This window comes from Triticum urartu, chromosome 7A (assembly GCF_056163025.1).
Source record: "Triticum urartu cultivar PI428250 chromosome 7A, HENAU_Tu73, whole genome shotgun sequence".
NCBI classification, from domain to species: Eukaryota; Viridiplantae; Streptophyta; class Magnoliopsida; order Poales; family Poaceae; genus Triticum; species Triticum urartu.
Window position 1 is genome coordinate 204,120,701 of NC_141879.1, and position 22,660 is coordinate 204,143,360.

The 22,660-nt window shown below is 45.9% G+C and overlaps 1 protein-coding gene across 1 annotated transcript; it reads right to left on the minus strand.

The window, feature by feature from the left end:
- Window positions 1-21,231: 21,231 nt before the first annotated feature.
- LOC147959016 (uncharacterized) lies at window positions 21,232-22,311 on the minus strand. The gene has a single exon (XM_087532415.1). The coding sequence runs from the start codon at window positions 22,309-22,311 to the stop codon at window positions 21,232-21,234; it is 1,080 nt and encodes a 359-aa protein (XP_087388541.1).
- Between the last annotated feature and the right edge of the window lie 349 nt (window positions 22,312-22,660).

Genomic DNA, 22,660 nt, shown 5'->3' on the forward strand with positions numbered 1-22,660 from the left:
TTCTAAGCGAAATAATTTTTGTGGGAGCAAAATACTTAGTGATAAAGGCATCTTTGCACTTATTCCAAGAATTGATACTATTGCGAGGCAAAGAAGAGAACCAATTTTTTGCAGAATCATGCAAAGAGAACGGAAATAATTTCATCTTGACCACATCATTGTCCACATCTTTTTTTCTTTTGCATATCGCATAATTCCATGAAGGTATTAAGATGGGACACGACATCCTCATTAGGAGTACCGGAAAATTGGTCTTTCATAACAAGATTCAGCAAAACAGTATTAATATCACAAGTCTCCGCACTAGTGGCGGGAGGAGCAAGCGGAGTGTCAATAAAATCATTGTTGTTGGTATTTGAGAAATCACATAGCTTGGTGTTCTCTTGAGTCATGATGACCACACAACAAGATTGCACTCAAAAATAGATCCGGCAAGAAAACGTCAGAGACGAATAAAACGGCAATTTTTCGTGAAGTGGGGGAGAGGAAAATGAGAGGTAAATGGCAAATAATGTAAATTGCAAGGAGATGAGATTTGTGATTAGGAACCTAATTATGTTGAAGATCCCCCCTGGCAACGGCGCCAGAAATTCTCCTTGATGGTAGCTGAAACTACGTCGGTATTTCCCTGGAGAGGGAGGGATGATGTAGCACAGCGACGGTAGGTATTTCCCTCAGTTATGAAACCAAGGTATCGAACCAGTAGGAGAACCAAGCAACACAACGTAAGCAACAACTACACACAAATAACGAATCCTCACAACCCGACGTGTTAAAGGGGTTGTCAATCCCTTTCGGGTAATGACGCCAGAAATTGCGTGTGACGGGAGATAAAGTTGTAATAGATTGAAATAATAGATCATAAATAAAATAAAGTGCACCAAAGTATTTTTGGATTGTTGGTTTAATATACCTGAATAAAAATGCAAAGGAAAAGTAGATCGCAAGGCAAATATATGAGAAAGAGACCCGGGGGCGTAGGTTTCACTAGTGGCTTCTCTCGAGAAAAATAGCAAATGGTGGGTGAACAAATTAATGTTGGGCAATTTATAGAACCTCAAATAATTATGATGGTATCCAGGCAAGGATCATTACATAGGCATCACGTCCAAGATTAGTAGACCGACTCATGCCTGCATCTACTACTATTACTCCACACATCGACCTCTATCCAGCATGCATGTATTGTATTAAGTTCATGGAGAAACAGAGTAATGCAATAAGAACGATGACATGGTGTAGACAAAATCTGTTTATCTATATGGCGGTATATATAGATCTCGTCTTTTTATCCTTAGTAGCAACGATACATACGTGTCGGTTCCCTTTCTGTAACTAGGATCAAGCACTGTAAGATCGAACCCACTACCGGGCACCTCTTCCCATTGCAAGATAAATAGATCAAGTTGGCCAAACAAACCCAAATATTGGAGAAGAAATATGAGGCTATAAGAGATCATGCATAAAAGAGATCAAAGAAACTCAAATACTTTCATGGATATAAAAACATAGATCTGATCATAAACTCAAAGTTCATCGATCCCAACAAACACACCGCAAAAGAGTTACATCATATGGATCTCCAAGAGACCATTGTATTGAGAATCAAGAGAGAGAGAGATGAAGCCATCTAGCTACTAACTACGGACCCGAAGGTCTACAAAGAACTACTCACGCATCATCGGAGAGGCACCAATGGAGGTGGTGAACCCCATCCGAGATGGTGTCTAGATTGGATCTGGTGGCTCTGGACTCTGCGGTGGCTAGATGAATATTTCATCAACTCCCCTAGGGTTTTGGTATTTTTGGGGTATTTATAGAGCAAAGAGGCGGTCCGGGGGCACCCGAGGTGGGCACAACCCACCAGGGCGGGCCTGGGCCTCCTGGCGCGCCCTGGTGGGTTGTGCCCCCCTCGGGGCACCCCCAGGTGCAACTAGGGCCTATTGCCTTCCTTCTGGCCCATAAAAATCTTCGTAAAGTTTCGTGGCATTTGGACTCCATTTGATATTGATTTTCTACAATGTAAAAAACATGGAAAAAAACAACAACTAGCACTTGGCACTATGTCAATAGGTTAGTACCAAAAAATTATATAAAATGACTATAAAAAGATTATAAAACATCCAATATTGATAATAAAACATCATGGAACAATCAAAAATTGTAGATACATTGGAGACGTATCAAGCCGGAGCGAGCACCACCAAGGAAGGAGCGGAGAGAGGGGAACACAATACTTCGACTTTGGCACCGCCGCTGCCTCAGAGCCGCCGTCCAGAAGACCTAATCGCCAACTCGAATCCAGGACATGGATCCAAGCTTCGAAGACCAAGGCTCCCAGATCCATGGACGACCTCGCCGGGAAGAAATTCGGAGCCAATTTATTGAATGATGTCGTTGTCTCTGCAGAAGCAGAGCGGACAGAGGGCCAAACCCTAGCTACAAAAACTACCAATCTACAGCTATACACGTCTGCGCGATGACTCCTCCCGCACCGACGAGCACAAGGCCCCCGGGGGAGAGGCGTCACCGGAGCCAACACCGAAAAACTCGCCTCTCTGGTCGCCCCTTTCAGAGAAGAAGAAAAGGGAGAGGTGATACGTCTCCAACGTATCTATAATTTTTGATTGTTCCATGTTGTTATATTATCAATCTTGGATGTTTTATAATCATTTTATAGTCATTTTATATCATTTTTTGGTACTAACCTATTGACATAGTGCCAAGTGCCAGTTGCTGTTTTCTGCATGTATTTTACATCGCAGGAAATCAATATCAAACGGAGTCCAAACACAACGAAACTTTACGAAGATTTTTTTGGACCATAAGGAACATAATGGGCCCTGACTGCGCCTGGGGGCGCTCCGAGGAGAGCACAACCCACCAGGGCGCGCCAGGAGGCCCAGTCGCACCCTGGTGGGTTGTGCCCACCTCGGGTGCCCCCCGGACCACCTCTTTGCTCTATAAATACCCCAATATTCTCAAAACCTTAGGGGACTTGACGAAATATTCATCCAGCCGCCGCAGAGTCCAGAACCACTAGATCCAATCTAGACACCATCTCGGATGGGGTTCACCACCTCCATTGGTGCCTCTCCGATGATGCGTGAGTAGTTCTTTGTAGACCTTCGGGTCCGTAGTTAGTAGCTAGATGGCTTCCTCTCTCTCTCTCTCTCCCTCCCTCCCTCTCTGTCTCTCTCTCTCTTGATTCTCAATACAATGGTCTCTTGGAGATCCATATGATGTAACTCTTTTGCGGTGTGTTTGTTGGGATCGATGAACTTTGAGTTTATGATCAGATCTATCTTTTTTATATCCATGAAAGTATTTGAGTTTCTTTGATCTCTTTTATGCATGATTGCTTATAGCCTCTTATTTCTTCTCCTATATTTGAGTTTTGTTTGGCCAACTTGATCTATTTATCTTGCAATGGGAAGAGGTGCTTTGTAGTGGGTTCGATCTTACGGTGCTTGATCCTAGTGACAGAAGAGGAACCAACACGTATGTATCGTTGCTACTAAGGATAAAACGATGGGGTATATCTCTACATAGATAGATCTTGTCTACACCATGTCATCGTTCTTATTGCATTACTCTGTTTCTCCATGAACTTAATACACTAGATGCATGCTGGATAGCGGTCGATGTGTGGAGTAATAGTAGTAGATGCAGGCATGAGTCGGTCTACTAATCTTGGACATGATGCCTATGTAATGATCATTGCCTGGATACCATCATAATTATTTGAGGTTCTATAAATTGCCCAACATTAATTTGTTCACCCACCATTTGCTATTTTTCTCGAGAGAAGCCACTAGTGAAACCTACGGGCCCCGGGTCTCTTTCTCATATATTTGCCTTTGCGATCTACTTTTCCTTTGCATTTATTTTCAGATCTATTAAACCAAAAATACTTTGCTGCACTTTATTTTATTTGCTATATATTTATTCAATCTATTACAACTTTCTCCCATCCACGCACCAATTTCTGGCGCTGTTACCCAAAAGGGATTGACAACCCCTTTAACACCTCGGGTTGCGAGTGGTTTTTATTTGTGTGTAGGGGTTGTTTACGTTGTGTTGCTTGGTTCTCCTACTGGTTCGATAACCTTGGTTTCATATCTGAGGGAAATACCTACGACCACTGTGCTGCATCATCCCTTCCTCTTTGGGGAAATACCGACGTAGCTTCAAGCGACATCAAGAGGACACGACAAAGGAAGGTCGGAAACAGTTTGTTAATAAGACTTGATCAACCTTATTAATTAATTCTTTTAGGGGCATGTGGTCGATGAATTTAGTAAGTACAACCTATTGTACTTATAGTTTGTTCTCTATTATTTTAAGTTTAATAAAGTAAAATGTCATGTTTATCTTGTTTTTTGAATTATCCATACAATAAAAATGTCCCGAAAACAAAAGTTCTTAGAATGTTCGGAGAATTTAGTATGATTTTTCCCGAATATACAAGAATTTTTGGCACTGAACACACCCAGGGGGTGCACTAGTGAGCTACAAGCTCACATGGCGTGCCTTCCCCCTAGGTGGGCCATGCAGGCTTATGGGCCCCACAGGGACCCACTCACTTAGTGCCCATGCCCACAGCCTTCTTCCACCTCCAGAAAAAATCATCCTTGCTTCCTATCCCGTGTTCTTACTCATTTTTGGGATATTTTCGGTCTCCTTGCTTGGAGCTTTGTTTCCGAACTGTCTGCAGGAATTACTCCTTGGTATGTGACTCCTCCGATGGTCCAATTAGTTTTTGTTCTGGTGGATTATATTTTGCTACTATTGGTGACCATAAATATGAGCTTTGCATGTTGAATTTGTTTGGATCTAAGTAGCTTTGATGCATGGTATAACCTCAAGGCACTTGAGTAGTTGCTATCAATTTTCTTGAGTTTTGTTCATGTTTATTTTGGGGACTAAAAATTTCAAACAAATTCAGGAGAAAAATGTTCAGGTTCCTGAGAAGCTCTTCTAGCCGGGGTTCCACGGAAACTCCAGAAGAGAAGGCCAAATATAATCTCCCTCGTGCGGCCTAAGTGCGGCCTTGTGAATGGCCATGTGATTCTTAGGAGAAGCGGGTATTTATCATGATTTCTATCAGTTGGCGGAAAACACTGGCCTAACTTCCTTCCTCGAAGATAAGTGTGATCAGTACGTTCTCCTCACTAATACCTTTGTGCAAAACTTTTGATTCATGTCTAGGAGAGACACACATACCGTTTCATTTCACATTTATGATCACCCTTATGAAATGATACTTGATAGGTTCTGTCAAGTTTGCAAAATTCCTAATGAGGGTAGTCTGCTAGAGCCACACACTAGAGGCTTTGAGGATTTCGTGCATGATGTGACTGTGGGGGAGATGAGAGGAGTCTCTCAGGCGAGAGTTGCTAGTTTACATTTTCCGCGTTCTGTGTTACTTCTCATTATTTGCGGGAAGATGTCTGACTGGTAGATGGGAGAGTGGAACACTTAGTTCACCTAATCTTGCTATTTTGCAATGTGCACTTTAAAGTGACAGTACCTTTAGTTCGAAAGCTATTTCTCCACGACGGTTGTGCACTAACCGTTCTAAGGGTGTTATCTATGGTGGTATTTATGCTTCTTGTCTCACTAGACATTTTGAGATCCCTATCAGGCATGATGAGGATGAACTTCTACCCATGAAGTACCTAGACTATCATAGCATGACTGAACATAATTTATAATAAGGGTAAAGTTCGGTTTCAATATAACTTTGTATTTAGCCAGGACACCTGTGAGGTTATTACTTTGCCTGCAGTTGCTTTGTTTGATCTCTCCAGGGGTAGGTACACTATATCATGTCAGATGATCTATATGCCTACTAGAGTTTGACGACAGAGTTTGTACCCGCACCAGCACTGGACTACCAGTGGGAGCCTCAGCAGCCTTAGTACCCCACTGAACCAAATGGATTCTTTTAGTGTTCGTAGACCAAGTTAAGCCAAAAGCCTAAACTTGGGGGAGTACGTATTTTCGCCGATATTACATTCATGTATCACACATTCATTTCAGTAGTCGATGTTCATCGTTTCCATTATTTATTCACGCTTGCTTTTATTTTTTTCTTTTGTATTTGAAAAACTTTCGAAAATCCAAAAATATTTCTCGCTTCTTTTCAGTTTTTCTTTCTTGTTTAATTAGTTGTAGCATTAAAAGAAAACCCAAAAATATTTCTTGTTTCCTCCTTTGTTATTTCTTGGGAGTTCTTCAATGTAAATAGTTTCTCGTTTTTGTTTTCCTTTCTTTAAGAAAAAAACTCCAAAAATATTTTAGTGTGTTTCTCTGAATTTATTTTATTTTCTTGAGTTGTTGTAAGGACAAGACCCTGCTATAATTGTCAAGTGGCTCCTATATGCATTTTCTTTGATCTAACAAAAGGGGCAATATTACCTTGTCTACTCCTTTGAATAAAGTGTTTGCAGATTTCAGCTTAGTCCACGAAACACTTGCACTATTATTATTATCACATCATTTGGTCGTGCAAGTGAAAGGCAATAATGACGATGAATTGATGAAGTGACCGTGGAAAGAAAAGTTGTTATGAACTCTTCTTGTTTTTATTTTTGTAAATATGTTTAGCTAAGTATCCATCATTCGACATATTATGAGTAAACATATTTGTGATGACAGTTAGAGATCATAGTTGGTCATGCCACGCTTAAGTAGCTAGGAGTGGGTAACGATTTATCTTGTGTGTCAACATGCATTAAAATGATTATGATGTAGTATGTTAGGATGGTATCCTTCTCTGAAAATTTCAAGTGGTTTGACTTGGCACATGTTTATGCATCTAGTTGATTTAAAATCAATGCATCCTTCATGATATTTATATTCAGGGTGTTTATATCCTACTAATGCTCATTTTCAATGTTAATTATTCGCAATGCATGATTATGACAGTTGTCGCTCTCTAGTTGGTCGCTTCTTAATCTATTTGCTAGTCTTCGCCTGTACTAAGCGGAAATACTTCTTGTGCATTCATATTCATGAAAACCAAAGTTGTGCCAAAAGAGTCCACATATCTACCTATATACGGTATTACCCTTCTGTTCCAAGTAAATTTGCATGTGCCATCTCTAATCATTCAAATAAATATCTGTTTTGTGTGCCCATACCGCTCATGGAGCGATCGGACAGTCAATATCTTTCATGCTAAGTGAGTTATTCTCAGGATGAGAGTTTATTCACTCGTCTTGCACGAGAGAGGCTAGTAAAAGGGATGACCAGTATCGCTAAATGAAAACAAAGAATAACACTCCCTCCATCCCAAATTACTTGTCGCAAAAATGGATAAAAATGGATGTATCTAGAACTAAAGTACGTTTAGATACATCCATTTCCGTGACAAGTAATTCCGGACGGAGGGAGTATAATAAAATAAACTCCCCTGGAAAGATGATTGTTTGGAGGGCAGCCGAGAATTCAGCTAGCTATGGCTTGTGTTTGTATGGTTATGTGGGAGTAAGCCTTTACCTTTCTGCATATGGAAAATGTTGAAATCCTTTGTCGTGATGTTGACAGGAAAAACACACCACTCAAAATGTATTCATCTCTGTTTTAAGCTCTGAGCTCTAGCACCGCTGAAAATCCCTGCTTCCCTCTGTGAAGGGACTTTCTATTTACTTTCATGTTGTTTACTTTTATCATTGAGTCATCACCTTCTCATTCAAGCACCAACATAAAGAGCGCCATTGTCATTCTTAGTTTAACATGCATTGAGTCTAGTTAATGTTGGATGTGAGCATGACTAGATCTCTTCTATTCCCTCCGTTTCAGTTTACAAGTCCTGCGCGTATACCTAGTTTGCCAATTTTATCACCCAAATATAAACTATATAACACAAAATTATACCGTTTGAAAATAGAACATCTGAAGTTTATAATGATATATTTTTTATAATATATGACTTGTATTAGGTTGGTTAAATTGACGACCTAGGGGTGCGCACATGCCCAGTAAACTGAGAGAGAGGGAGTACCCTGAATTGCAATGTTAGTCGCTGCTTTAATTTCAGAGGTGCTCTGCATTTATGTTTTGTGGTCTCAGAAAGGGCTAGCGCGATACCACATTATCATATTATATCATGATTGTTTTGATAAATTTTTCGCATTTGAGATACATTATTATTGCTTGCTAGTTGATTATGCCATTGTCATGAGTAAATATGAAATCTAAGTGTTATCATTCACATGGTTATTTCACTACAAAAAAAGACACATCCGTGACATTTTGGGCCGAACGAATTTTTTTTCTGTCATACATATGACACTTCTATGAGGATAATTGTTACAAAACCTGGTATCATGATAGATGTGGTGGGCTCCTACTTCTATGACAAAAAATCATGATAGAAAATGGGCTTTTCGTCCTGGGCGGGCCGGAGACGCAGCTGCATGACATTCTTTGGGCCGTCCATGACGGAAAAAACCATGGTAGAAGCGAGGGGGAGGAAAATTTCAGGGAGTTCCCGGTTACAGTGGGAGGTCGGGGCCGAGCAATGCGCGTTTCTCTCGTACACGTACGCGCGTGTGTGCGAGGCATTGGCTCTAACTGAACCCGAGCGAGGCGTTGGGCTCTAACTGAACCCGAGCGATTGCACTGCAGGCTACGCGTTACTGAACCCGAGCGATCGATCAATGGCTGTTAACTGAACCCGATCGAGCGATTCCTTCGCTACTGCTGCTAACTGAAGCCGATCGATGCTGCCTCTGGATGAACAGTGAGTGTTGCGGGGGGTTTGGATGAACAGTTCCTGGTGGGGGTGGATGAACAGGACCCCGTGGTGTTGCCTCTGGATGAACAGGACCCCGATCGATCGAGCCGGTTGGGGCTGGATGAACAGGACCCCGTGGAGGGCTGGATGAACAGGACCACCCCGTGGAGGGCAGGATGAACAGTAGACGGTGGAGGGCAGGATGAACAGTAGCCCGTGGAGGGGTGGTTGAACAGGAGCCCGTGGAGAGGGGTGGTTGAACAGTAGCCGGTGGAGTAGCGCGCGGTAGAGGCTGGATGAACAGGAGCCCATGGATGAACAGTCGCAGGTGGAGGCTGGAGGAGGTCGACGGTGGATGAACAGTAGCTCGTGGAGGCTGGAGGGGGTCAACGGTGGATATGAACAGTATCTCGTGGAGTCCCGTTTTGCGGTACGCCACACCCCTCCCGATGAACAGGACCCCCGTTTCGACCGTAGCGCTCCAACACAAGTCTGTTTCATCCGTTTTGCAGTACGCCACACCCCTCCCGATCAACAGGACCACCGTTTCGACTGTAGGAGGTCCATTTCCTCCGTTTTGCGGTACGCCAGACCCCTCCCGATGAACAGGATCCCGTTTCGAACGTGGCCGGTCGAACACAAGGCCGTTTCCTCCGTTCTGCGGTACGCCAGGCCTCGTTTCCATCGCATGTTCCGTCCAAGCCCTCACGATGAACACGACGCATTCCGTTGCCTCCCCATGAACACGACGCATTCCGTTGCCTCCCCATGAACATGACGACGATGTTGTTTCTCCGTTCCGACCCAGCCATGTGCACGAGCCCTGGCCGTACGTATGCGCGAGTAGGTGTTCGAGACCCCGCCCGTATGTACACATACGTGGCCGTATTTTCTTTCTTACACCCTGGCCGTTGTACGTACGTGTACATGCTACGTGCGCGCCTCTACTACGACACATGCACGCCTCTACATCGACCAGTATATATGTACGTACACGTTCGCGACCAGAATGACAACGCTACGTACGCTTCGACCAGGTGGGTACCGACTGTCAGGCACTTCCTTGCCTGCGAAGATGTAGCTGGTGGGTCCCAACAGTCAGGGGGCGAATTGTTTTTTCGCCCGGACGCACTTCCTTGCGTGCGAAGATGTAGCTGGTGGGTCCGAGCAGTCAGGGGGAAACATTTTTTTCGCGAAATACAGTGGCCCGCCCAGTGGGTCCCAGCTGTCAGGTGGAGGAATCATTATTTTCCGCGTAATAAGGAGGCACTTCCTTGCTGCGGCCGTGGACCCAGCTGTCAGCCTCTCCACGTACAGTCCACGTCCGATCGAAGTCGTTCCTTGACCACGCCGCGCCGAGAGCACCAGGGCGGTGGACGACGGTGAGGCCTACGAAGGGGACGACACGGAGGCAGGGAAGACTCGGCAGTTGTTTCCCACGTGGAGGGGAGTACGACTGTACGAGGGTTTACTGGTTCGTCTGCCGTCGCCAGAGAATAACAGCAGGTGTGGGTGAGTAGAGGGATGGCTAGGCCAGCGATGGGTGTACGGTCGGGCGGTGAGGCCTGCGCGGCAACACAGCCGGCCGCGAGGAGGAGGGAGCAGGCAGTCCCGCCGGCGCTTGTTTGAGCGGCTGGAGCAGGAAGAGCAGAGATTAAAGAAGCACGACAGCTGTTGGATGGACATCCAACAGTCAGTGCTTGTGCGTCAACCTTTTTTTAGGAAAGCCTCAAATCTGTGGAAAACAACATACATCCCATCTGCCATTATTTCTAATAATTTACAGCCCATTTGCTAATTCTTAAGGTTTTTTTGGAGCCCATATTCTTTTTGAAAGCATTACAGCCCATATTGTGGCAAGGGTTAAAAAAATTATACGAAATTTTGCATATTTCGGTGCGGTCCGAACTGTTTTTAATCCTGAAATTTCGACTCACATTCAAACTGATTTTGAAAATAAATGTATATCAATATAAAATCTAACAAATTCTCCACGCATAAAAATTAATGTAATTTAAAATCTTGAAATGAAAAAAAAAGATATTTGAAACTAATTGCCGGTATGATGTATTTTAAAAATGTACAGCCCATTTCTCATTACTGATGGGCCATTTTTTCGGCCAGCCGAATGAAAACTCTCCTCGTCTTGAAAGATTTGCAGCCCAACAGGCCTGACAAAGCGGCTTACTTGGCAAATCACAAAAAAACTGTGTTGTGGCCATGGACCCAGCTGTCAGCCTCTCCACGTACAGTACTCTTCCGATGGAAGTCGTTCCTTGACCACATTGACCACGCCACGTGGAGAGCACCACGGCGGTGGACGACGGCGAGGCCTAGGAAGGGGACGACGCGGCAGTGGAAGCCCGCGCGGAGAGGACTACGATGGTTCACTGGTTTGGCTGTGGTGTGAGGCTGCCGTCGCCGCAGGGCCTGGCCAGTGGTGGGAATAGTAGGGGGCGGTGAGGCCTGTGCGGCAACACAGCCGGCCACGGGAGGCAGGAGCATGCGGCACGATCGGCGCTGCTTTGGGCGGCTGGAGCAAGAAGACCAGAGGTTGAAGAAGCACTACGGCCGTTGGATGGACATCGTACGGTCACTGGAGCTAGAATCCTTCATAGTGACTAAGTTGACAAAGTCCTTCGTCCCCGTCAACTTAGTAGGCCCACAAGTCATCCTCCCAGCAAGGTGGGTCCGAGCTAGCCGGGGGAGTATTCATTTTTTTGTGCGTAATAAGGAGGCACTTTCGGTGGGTCCGAGCTGACAGCGGGGGGAATGTTTTTTTCGCGAAATACGGTGGCCCGTCCGGTGGGTCCTAGCAGTCAGGGGGGAATGATTTTTTCACAAAATACTGGTGGCCCGTCCGGTGGGTACCTGCTGTCAGGTGGAGGAATCATTATTTTCCACATAATAAGGAGGCACTTCCTTGCTGCCGCCGTGGACCCATCTGTCAGCCTCTCCATGTACAGTCCACGTCCGATGGAAGTCGTTCCTTCCACGTTGACCACGCCGCGCCGAGAGCACCAGGGCAGTGGACGACGGCGAGGCCTAGGAAGGGGACGACGCGGAGCCGGTGAAGACGCGGTAGTGGATGCCCACGTGGAGAGGAGTATGAGGGTTCACTTGTTCGGCTGCGGTGTGAGGCTGTCGTCGCCGCAAGGCCTGGCCAGCGATGGGAACAGTAGGGGCGGTGAGGCCTCCACGGCAGCACAGCCGGCCACGGGAGGCAGGAGCAGGCGGCACGACCGGCGCTGCTTTGGGCGGCTGGAGCAAGAAGACCAAAGGTTGAAGAAGCACTACGGCCGTTGGATGGACATCGTACGGTCACTGCAGCTAGAATCGTTTATATTGACTAAGTTGACAAAGCCCTTGGTACGTCAACTTAGTAGGCCCACAGGTTAGCTTCCGAAATGGTGCGCCCCAGATGTCAGGGGCAGGAATCATTTTTTGGGCGGGTGAAGCTAGAATATCCGAGATTGAAGAAGAAGCACGACATCCATTGGATGGACATCCAACGGCCACTGCTGCAAGAACCGTGTGTTGACTATAAGTTGATAAAGCCTTGCATACGCGTCAACTCTGTTTTTCTAGGGGACGCGTCAACTTAGTAAGGCCAGAAGTGTGTGGCAGAGAACTTATAGCCCATTTGAGATTTGTAAGAATGTGTAGCCCATTTTTGAATTCTAATGGAATTTACTACAGCCCATTTACAGTTCGTTAAAAGTACAGCCCATTTCAACCAATCGTTCAAAACAGAATTCAATAAAATTTCCCACATTTTGATGGGATCCGAAATATTTTTATCCCAAAATTTCTAGTCAGATTAAATACAATTTCAATATAAATTTATATTACGTAAAAGTCCAACGAAACATTGCGCTCGCAACAATTAATGAAATTAAAATTTTCAATATCCAAAAATAATATTTTATAAAGTAATCACGTGTTTGGTGCATTTTTTATAGTTACTGCCCAGTTTTTACATTTACATCCCATTTATTATTTCATAAATACCATTTTCTTGTTAAGCCTAATGCATCCCTCCTAGGAAAGATTTGCAGCCCAGCGGCGCAGAGAATAACAACTTGACCTTGCTTGGGTATTCCTAAAAAAAGTATAGCTGGGCTAGCCATTTTCAGCTTGAAAAAAATTAATATCTGGGCTGGATATCTGGCCTGGGCTAGACGGGCCACAGCCTGCCCAGTTAATACCTGCAGCGATGTTTTCGTTGTTGTTCACAGGAGAAAAATTAATATCTGGGCTAAACATCGAAAAACTCTGCAGTGCTCACACCTCAAAAACACAAATACTGCTCGAGCTGCTTGGTCCCAGCTGTCGGTCGCTTCTTGTGCAATTCTCTCGTTTATTGACTAGTACTACATAGGTTGACAATGGTGTGGGACCGTGATGTCAGGAAACCAGGGGGAAGCAAAATAAATAACTCCAACGAGCGCTTCCATCTCTGCCTCGTTGTCTCCCGTGGAAACCCCTTTCCTCCCTTTTTTTGCTCGGGCAAGGACCAATGCATGCAACACGTCCATGCGGTTATTAGGCAAGAAATAAAAGCGCTTTGCATGCTATGAATTACGATGGCCTGCATGGGTAGCTAATAAGGCATCCTATTAACTGCTGTGATTAAATGTTCTGTTTAGAAGAGAGAAATGTTCTTCTTTTCGACCAATCTGCTTGCACCTAGGTCATGATGCACCTTCTAATACGACTTATTCACCTAGACGGAGGGAGTATAGTTTTATACATATATATAATAAGGAGGCACTTGCATACATGAGGCTATGGACCTGGTGGGTCCCCATTGCCATCCTCTCCAAGTAAAGTCATCTCCTCGCCCGCGCGCGCTTTCCGCCCGAAATAGTCAGCGCCGCCCGCCCCGCTTCCCGGTGCAGGCGATTGCTCCGCCTTCAAACGACACAAGTGTCGTTCGTCCATCTGCCGCCCACATTAATGATACGCGGTTGCCGAGGCGGCTACTCCGACGCCACACGTCCGTCCCTCCGCCCGCCCACCATTGCTATATAAACTGTTGTGCCGGCCATAGCCGCAGTCATCCGCATCTGTTCCCTTTCTCCTATCCACACCACTACTGCCCACCATGGCTTCCTCGCGCTCCAGCGCTCTTCGGGACGAGCGGATGACGGACCACAAGGAGATGGCAGCCATTGTTGCCGACCGGCTGGCTGGCAGGCAGTCGGAGGACGACGACGTCCCAATGGAGAACATGGTAGTCAATGATCCGGCGCCAACCCCCTCCTCCGCGCCATCCTCGCCGGTGCATTGCACCATGACCATCGGCGAGGCCCGTGCCCAATATATGGACAGTGTGAGGCAGATGCGTCAGGAGCAGTTCTGGGAGGCGCAGGCCGACGCCGCCTACAACCACCATCTCCTCCAGGAGCATCTGCAGGCGGAGGAGCAGATCACCGCGGAGCGGGCGGAACAGGAGGCGCTGCTCGACTCGTACCGCTCCGCCTGCAAGGGCCGCCTCGAGTGCTGGCGGGAGCGCATGCGGGTGGTGGAGGCTGCGGCCGCCTACAAAGAGGCTAGCAAAGAGGGCGATGAAGCGGGCGAGGCGCTGTTTGGTGAGACCGAGGACAAGGCAGAGGACAATGCCGGCTCCGATGAGTCCCCGCTCCGCTGGCATCAACGAGGCCCTGCTCCGCCGAGGCCCCACGGCGCCAACAATGAGGCAGAGGACACCGCCGGCTCTGACGAGGCCCCGCCCCGCCAACAACGAGGCAGAGGACATCGCCGGCTCAGCCGAGGCCCCACCCTGCCGGCAACGCGGGGGAGGATTTCCACCGCTCCGCTGAGGCGCCGCCCGCCGGCAACGAGACACAGGACATCGCCGGCTCCATTGAGGCCCCGCCCCGCTGCCAAGGAGGCCGCACCACACAGAAAACGAGGAAGAGTAGAACACGGTAGGTCGCCGCCGCTCGGGTCCAAGTAAGGCCACCGCTGCTACCCTCCTGTTGAAGCCAAGCTAGGCGGGTTGACCATTGACGGCCGGTTAGCTTCTTGGCGGCGATGTGGAGTCGGGGAGTTCTGTTGGAGAGTAACGCTGCTTCTACTTAACCGCTGGTGCAGTTGGCTGACTGACACGTGGGCCCAACAGGCCACATGTCAGTTATGCAACTGCACCTGCAGTTAAGTCACTGAAGCTTCTGTTCGGCTCAGCGGGACACATGTGGGTAGCTTCGGTTAATTAATTATACCTCCAGCGCACCCCTTTTTAGTTGAAGAATGTATGAAATGTAATGAAATCTGGCATGTTTATATGAAATCCGACCGTGTATGAATGAATTCGATTAGTTTGAATTCCTGTATCACTGGCATTGGATGAACATGCAAAATAATATGTACTAGCATTATTCCCAGGGTGATCACCTCGTTTGCAGCAGTTTCACATGTACTCCCTCCAGTCCTTTCTAGTTTGCATACAAGTTTTGTCTGCAGTCAAAGTATCTCTACTTTAACCAATCTTATACAAAAAAGTATGCACTTTCACAATGTGCGAAGTAAAAAGGAACAGAAGGAGTACAAATAGTTTGAGAAGATTTTTAGCGTTTCTGTACATTGCAATAAAACACACAGGCCTGGCAATTCATAGAGAACATTCAAAACAATCGATGATTATGCGTCTCAGCGACTCACATGTCAGAGGCAATATTTAATTCACAACTAAAGAATAAAGAAAAAATTGATCGAGGCTGCTGACAGCAAGGGCGTCCCATTTGAAAATATCAAACGCATGTCTTGCTAAAATCAATGAGCAAAATTTGACAAGGTTGTCCCATTCCAAAATATCAAATGTCTACGATTGTGGAATGGGCAGGGTTTGCCATCAGTTCGGACATTGACATGGCACCTTGTGCTAAATAAATCAGCTATTCTTTTTGTGCAGTTCCACCAAAATCAACCAAATTCACGTGTAGCTTGTATGATTTCGCCCTTATATGTTGCAACACCTTGAACTTATCGACACCTCCTTTCTTGTGGTGGAAATGAATGATTCGATGTATTCATGAACATTTTGTGCAATTCCCATTGAAATCAAGCTGGGCACCCCTGTTTGCACAAATACAAAAAAGTGATTAGTATAGAGCAAACTGTACTATGAATTGACAGTTTCAACAGGCACATGCATGGTCCATGTAGAGCACACTTTTAGAAAAATGGAACTCACCAGAAAGAATCCTAGAACAACATTGTACTCGCGCATCACAGCAAAAAAATGGAGATTTTGTCAGTCCTTCTGAGCTGAAGTTAGTTTGGTCTTGTGGGGACTAATGTAACCATCCTTCAACTGCTCCTTCTGATGATAAGATAGACAGGGCTTCTTCATCCTGGCATAATCGGAACTAGTCAATTCACGTACTCCATATTCTTCTTCAGAGGAAGATGATCCTGTTGTGCAAAGACAAGAGGACTACTAAATGCTAGCATCACTGTTTGCTCGAAAAAAAGGAAAGAAATTATTTAAAATAGCACAGATGAAGCACTTCTCAAGGACAATACCACTTTTTCATGACAGCACTGGGAGTTGATTTTTGTTTTTCTTCCCCTTGTTCTTCCCCTTCATCACTTGGTTCAATAACAAACAAGCTTCGCCTTCAATGTAAGGTTTGGCATGTCAATTAGGGAGCACAAGTATAGTACTAAACTTAATTTTCTGATGAAAGTGGAAAAATACAGGCCAGCAGTTGTGAAATATCCTTATCTTACCTCAATGGGATATTACGGTGCACATACAGATTGGAAGTCTTGTCTCCATTTGTGCAGTTCACTAAAATCAAGCAACATTGTCGATGTGACATTTTGCAAAAGTGTTTTGTGCAGTGCAACAAAAGGTCACAATGGCAACGAGGTGAAGCAGATAATCCTGTTTACACAGAGGTGCAAAGGAAACAATTAGTGGTCAATAACGATGGATGACACATAAGCCAACAAAAAGAAGCATATACCTTATCTAAATGGGAAAGAAAGCAAGACAGTAGCATTTCTCAAATGGTGGCATTGATTAATATTAACATAGAGATTATATTAACAATAAAATTCGTTAAACATGTAATTTGCTTTTAACTATGGCATTGCATCAATTTTGCAGTGGCATTATTAGAGGGTGTTTGTTTACAGGGACATTTTGGTGTAGGGACTAAAAAACTCCGTGTCAGTCCTTGTTGGTCCCAGTTTTGTTATCAGACGCCTTTCCCTATGTGAGCGCAGCAAATCTAGTCATGCTCAAACTCTACAACCTTGTCCCTTCCTTTCCTTTTTGAACTAGTACTTTCGCCCCTTCCTTTCCTTTTTGAACCACGTCCTAGATTTATGCGATACAACTTTCCCCACTACTTTCCCCCATTCCTTTCCTCTTTGAACCACGTCCTAGATTAATTCGATACAACTATCCCCCTTCATTTCCTCTTTGAACCATGTCCGAGATTCATGCTATATACAACTTTTCCCACTCCTTTCCTCTTTGAACCGCGTCCTAGATTCATGGTATACATGCAGCTAGAGCAATGCATGTGGAGTAAGTAAATTATACCATAAGGTTCTTGGGGTGTGGTTCGGCGAGCGACGGGACGGCGGCAAAGAAGAAGGGGTCGGAGGCCCTCCCGCGCCGCCGCTGGGTGGAAAGTGAACAGCTGCGCCGGTAGTCCCTCGCCGACGGCGACATCGTTAAGCCTCCTTCACTTCCCGATGGACGGATCCTGCTGGCTCTTTGAGCAGCAGTGAGGGGAGAGAGAGGCCAATGAAGTCTTGTTTAGATCTGGAGAGGGCGAGAGAGTGTGAAGAGAGCAACTACAAGCGTTGAGGCTCCAGCGGGAGAGGGCGAGAGAGTGTGAAGAGAGCAACTACAAGCGCTGAGGCTCCAGTGTGTATATATATACTAGAGAGAGAGTGTGAAGCGTGCAAACCCTAGAAAACATTTTGACCAGTCAAAGAATCCTCCTGGCACAAATTATGCTCAAGTGTAGTTATCGAACCCGAGACCTCAAGTTTGATGAGCGAACAGGCTAACCAGCTACACAGCCCTCCCGTTATGTTCAATGAGAGGGAAATAACCTTTTATACATTCTTGAATCCTTATTATAACATGCACACAAATTTTGGGCACTTGTATTCGACTTAAGTCAGTGTGCCACCGTATCTCGTATACTTACTACTCCCTCCGTCTAGGTGTAATAAGTCACATTAGAAGGTGCAACGGGACCAAGGTGCGTGTGTGTGCGTGTGTGTGTGTGCATGTGTGTTTAACACCATGTGTGTCTTAGAGAGAGCGACAGATCGACCTACTCCTACAGAGAGATGTTGTGTAGTGTACGATTTTAGCCGCGAGAGTCGGTGCATCCTCTCGTTTCCGGGCGTGTCCGGTACGGACATGCGGACAGCTGCCACAGCCGCTCCTGACCAGCCTGGCCCACCCAAAGCCCCTCCATCGCCCGCGCGTGCTTCCCGCCCGAAATGGTCAGCGCCGCTCCAAAGAATCGGTGCCGCATTCATGCCCGGGCAGAGCGGACGCGACCTCTCACTGGCGCAAGAGTGATGGTTGCTTCGTCCGTCCAACTTACTGTTGGGTCTATGTGATTTGACGGCTCATTGGTCTTTATTACTGAGGTCGTAGGAGTGCTGGATGTCCCACGCTTTCGGCGAAAGGAGGTATACCTACTAGATTACAATTTTCTCCATTCTTACAGCGGAGGCATGCAAGAGCAGTGAAAACACGCAGGCTCAGTGATCCGCATGTGGTTCATGGTGAAATCTCTACAAAGACTTATATTTAGGAACGGAGGAAGTACCAGTATAGTACGTACTGTAATTTATCAGCGAGATAAATTTGTACAATGCTATTAAGCTTCCAGGTTCTATTACATGTATCTTGCGTCCAAGGTTGCCCGTTGCAACATTTCATCAAATACAAAGGAGACTAACATGCATGCTATTGCATCTCAATGATTGACAGATCATAGCAAATATGTACTCCCTCCATTCCAAAATAAGTTTCTCAACTTTGTGCAAACTTTGGTACAAAGTTGTACTACTACTAAAGTTGACACTTATTTCGGAACAGAGGCAGCTAAAGAAAAAACGATCCATGCAGTCCCTAGCCCTTGAACCGTGAACCTTGACCAGGCTTCAATTTGCTGGCAACGTTCGAGCTTCCTAATAAATGAAGTTTGCAACCTTTTGACCATCGGATCATTTTGTGCAGTTCCACCAAAATCGAGATGAACATCCCTGTGGCAAAGAAATTGAACAAGCGTGATTAGAATAAGATTACTGGGACTAGTTGATGAGACATAAACTCATCACAAATACAGTACGTAGAAGCCAGTAGAGGTATGTGCGGGGCAAAGAAGTAGAGAAATATCCACAGGGAGTGATGTGGGCAGCTGGAGCAGTGGTGCAAGCCGGCTGTAAAGGGAGTTGTACCTGAGGGACGTAGCTCAACCTTGAGGAGGGCGGCGGGAGGCGGCAACTGCCCACGTCGCGGCAGTGAGCAAGGGACGAAGGCAACCTCACCAGCTTTGTGAGAGAGAACGGTGGGGACCCCTGATCGGGACGTGCCGACAGTGGTTTTTCGCCGTCGGTGACGGCCACCGCATCTACACTAAGCATCCATCCCTTCCCCAAGAGGACGTGATCTGTCGGGATGTTAGAGATGTGGCCACAGTCGTTTTGTGCGAGAGAGCGTGAAGAGAGCAACCCCAGCAAGCAACCGTGTAGGCTGGCCCGTCCTGACTATGTATATAGTGGAGCGGTTTCCTTTTCTCTCCATATGAACCTATCATATTGCGTATGTGCCACTGAAGAAAAAAAACTTTATTTATAAATGACACGGCACCTACTACTCGTTCTCCTATAACCTTGCGCTTGGCATCTCCAAGATATTAACCTTGCGATTGGCTCTTCGCCTCTTCGGGAAGTCGAGCAATAATGGTAGTGCAGTATATATCGTTCTGGCTATATGAGACCGAATGAATTGCTGCACGTCCACCACGTGGGCGATGGTCGAGGGGCGAGGGAGAGTGCTACATACAGAGCAAAATGAGTGAATCTACACTCTAAAATACGTCTATATACATCAGTGTTTGGAGTATGTACTAGTAGTTCATATTGAAATCTACTAAAGGACATATATATTCCAAACAATATGATAGTATAATCTCTATAACCAAGGTAGTAGGGACGAGGAGTAAACGGAGGGAGTAGTAAAATTTTCTCCTCGGGCTGCGAGCCACCACGCGCGTGGGCGAGGGAGCGAGCGTAAGGCGTGGTAAGCAAGCTTCACCTCATCCTGCGAGCCACCGCGCCCGTGGGCGGGGGAGATGGTGTACTAAGCAAGCTTCTCCTCGTTCTGCGAGTTGACGGGACACATCAAAAGTACTCCAGTGTATAGAGCCTTGCCTCTAAGGTAGGACCCACATGGTTTGCCTCTTTTTTAACATAACACGTCAAGTCGCAATTTGTTTGTTCACCCGTGGTAGACGATCCTCCCTCCACCAAGTGGACAACCAGTACACGTGCCAAATTACCACGTGGGCTGCCTTTTTCGTACAGAAATGAGCTCCACCGTGTACCCGCGCGGGTGTGGTTGGGAAAGAGACGGGAGTACGTGCGTCGTGCATGCACCTCTTCTCTTCGTGCACGTCCCCCACCCACGTGGGGTGTGTGTGAGAGATACAAACCGCGTTCGTGAGTGTTTTTTGTTTTGGGGTGGGGGTGGGGTGGGGGTTGATTTCGTGAATTATTTGTGGGAATATGTGTCGATGACATCTCAAACAAATTTTTTTTTGACTAACTACTGCAAGGCACAGCCTCACAGTCTTTTATTCCAAATAAAGCAATAGTCCAGTACAAGTTAACTATATACAGAAAGAAACAAAAGAGGGCCAAGGGAGGCAGACATACCTAAACCTACCTATACAAAGGAGAACTCAAGGTAACCCTTCCAACTAGGCTAGGAGGAGGGGTGTAACATGAGCCTTAACTCTATGAGAAAGCAAAGTTAGGTCATGTACAAATTTACAACGCCAAGCACTAAACATAGGTCGTTCCCCTCTGAAAGTCCTTCCATTCCGAAGAATCCAAATGTTCCAAGCTGTTGTGAACACCACCTCAAAGAAAAAGCATTTAGCAAATCTTTCTCTGGCCAAAGAAATGCATTGATGGACATTAGAACCACCAGACCAGTCAATCTGCAAATAAGTCCAGATCCTCATACTGAAGTTACAGGAAAAAAATAGGTGTTGACGATCCTCATAAATATGCTGGTGGCACAACACACAAAGATTATCAGCATCCCCAGCCCGCCAGTGCCTCCTCACCAGCAGGTCCTTGGTGTTGAGTCTGTCAAAGAATAGGAGCCAAGCAAAAACCTTGATTTTCAGCGTACATCGACTACTCCATAACCATTTGCAAGGCTAAATGGTGACCATATGAGAGTGCATGATGGTGTAGTAGCTCTTTCATGTGTAAGCTCCCGTGGGTCCTACCCAAGACCAAACATCATTAGCCAACGGGTCCCTATCCAAATTGTTCACCCAGACGGTGAGCGAATCAAGTTCAATAGCAGCCTGCTGGGAAATAGGCAACTGAAAGAAAGAGGCCCTATCATGACTGTCAATGAAATCTGCCACAGAAATCTTATCATCCAAAGCATAAGAGAACAACCGAGGCAATCTTTGACTCAAAGGCATGGTTGAACCACCCAAATTCCAGGCATCAGACCAGAACAAAACCGAGTCCCCTTTGTTAACTGAAACAGAGGCAACAGCTCTGTAATTATCAGCTAACTTAGAAATATCCTTCCACCAAAAGGAGCCACAAAGAACAGTGGCATGAGGGACAACTCCATCATAGTATGAATCCCACAACAAGGATACCCAGGGTATATCCGCTTTATTGTAGAATTTATGTAAGTGTTTAATGAGGAGCCCTTGGTTCTGAAGCTGCAGGTTGATGACCCCCAAACCTCCTTTTTCCTTGGGTCTACAAACCATATCCCACGCAGCAAGGGATTGCCTCGGTGTATCAGAGTTTCCTCTCCAAAGACATTGGCGCATAATCCACTCTAATTGCTTGATGATGCCAGGTGGAATGGATAGGGAGCAGAGGAAGTATATAGGCATGGACGAAAGAACCGATCTCAGCAACTGGAGTCTGCAACCTTGGTTCAACATAGCTAAACTTGCAGCCAAACGCCTCTCAAGTGAATCCACCAAAGGCATCAGCTCAAGGATCGTGGGCTTGGTCGTTCCCAAGGGGAGGCCAAGATAGGTGAATGGCAGTGATCCTAGAGTACATTGAAAGACCTGAGAAAGCCGAAGAGCCTCAGCTTCAGGGACATTAATAGGTACCATCATGGATTTAGCAAAGTTTACTCTGAGACCAGTAGATTCAGCAAAAACCTGCAACATATCTCTGAGGGCTACGAGCTGGCCTTCATCCGCAGGAAGTAGCATTATAGTATCATCAGCATACTGGATTATTGGAAAATCCTTGTCATTGCAATCAATCGGCAGAGAGAGAATACCATCAAGCAACATCTTGTTAACAACCGACTACAACAGGTCTGCTGCCAAAACAAAAAGAAATGGAGAAAAAGGGTCCCCTTGCCTAACCCCATGCTTACACTTAAAGTGATTGCTGGGGATGTCGTTAAGAAGTACCTGAGAGTCACCAGAGGAAAAAAAATTCCTTGACCCAACCAATCCATTTGGGGGGGAAACCTTATGCCATAAGCAGAGCTAAAATGGCCTCATGCTCAACAGTATCAAAAGCCTTAGCAAAATCCAACTTTAAGAGAATGATTGGTTTCTTTGATTGCTTGCACTGATAGATGTACTGAAATGCCCATGCCAAACAATCCTGAATAGACCGATGTTTCAAAAAACC

Bases quoted from the DNA above. Each gene is read 5' to 3' on its own strand.
- LOC147959016 (XM_087532415.1), bottom strand. From the start codon at position 22,311: ATGTTGCTTGATGGTATTCTCTCTCTGCCGATTGATTGCAATGACAAG.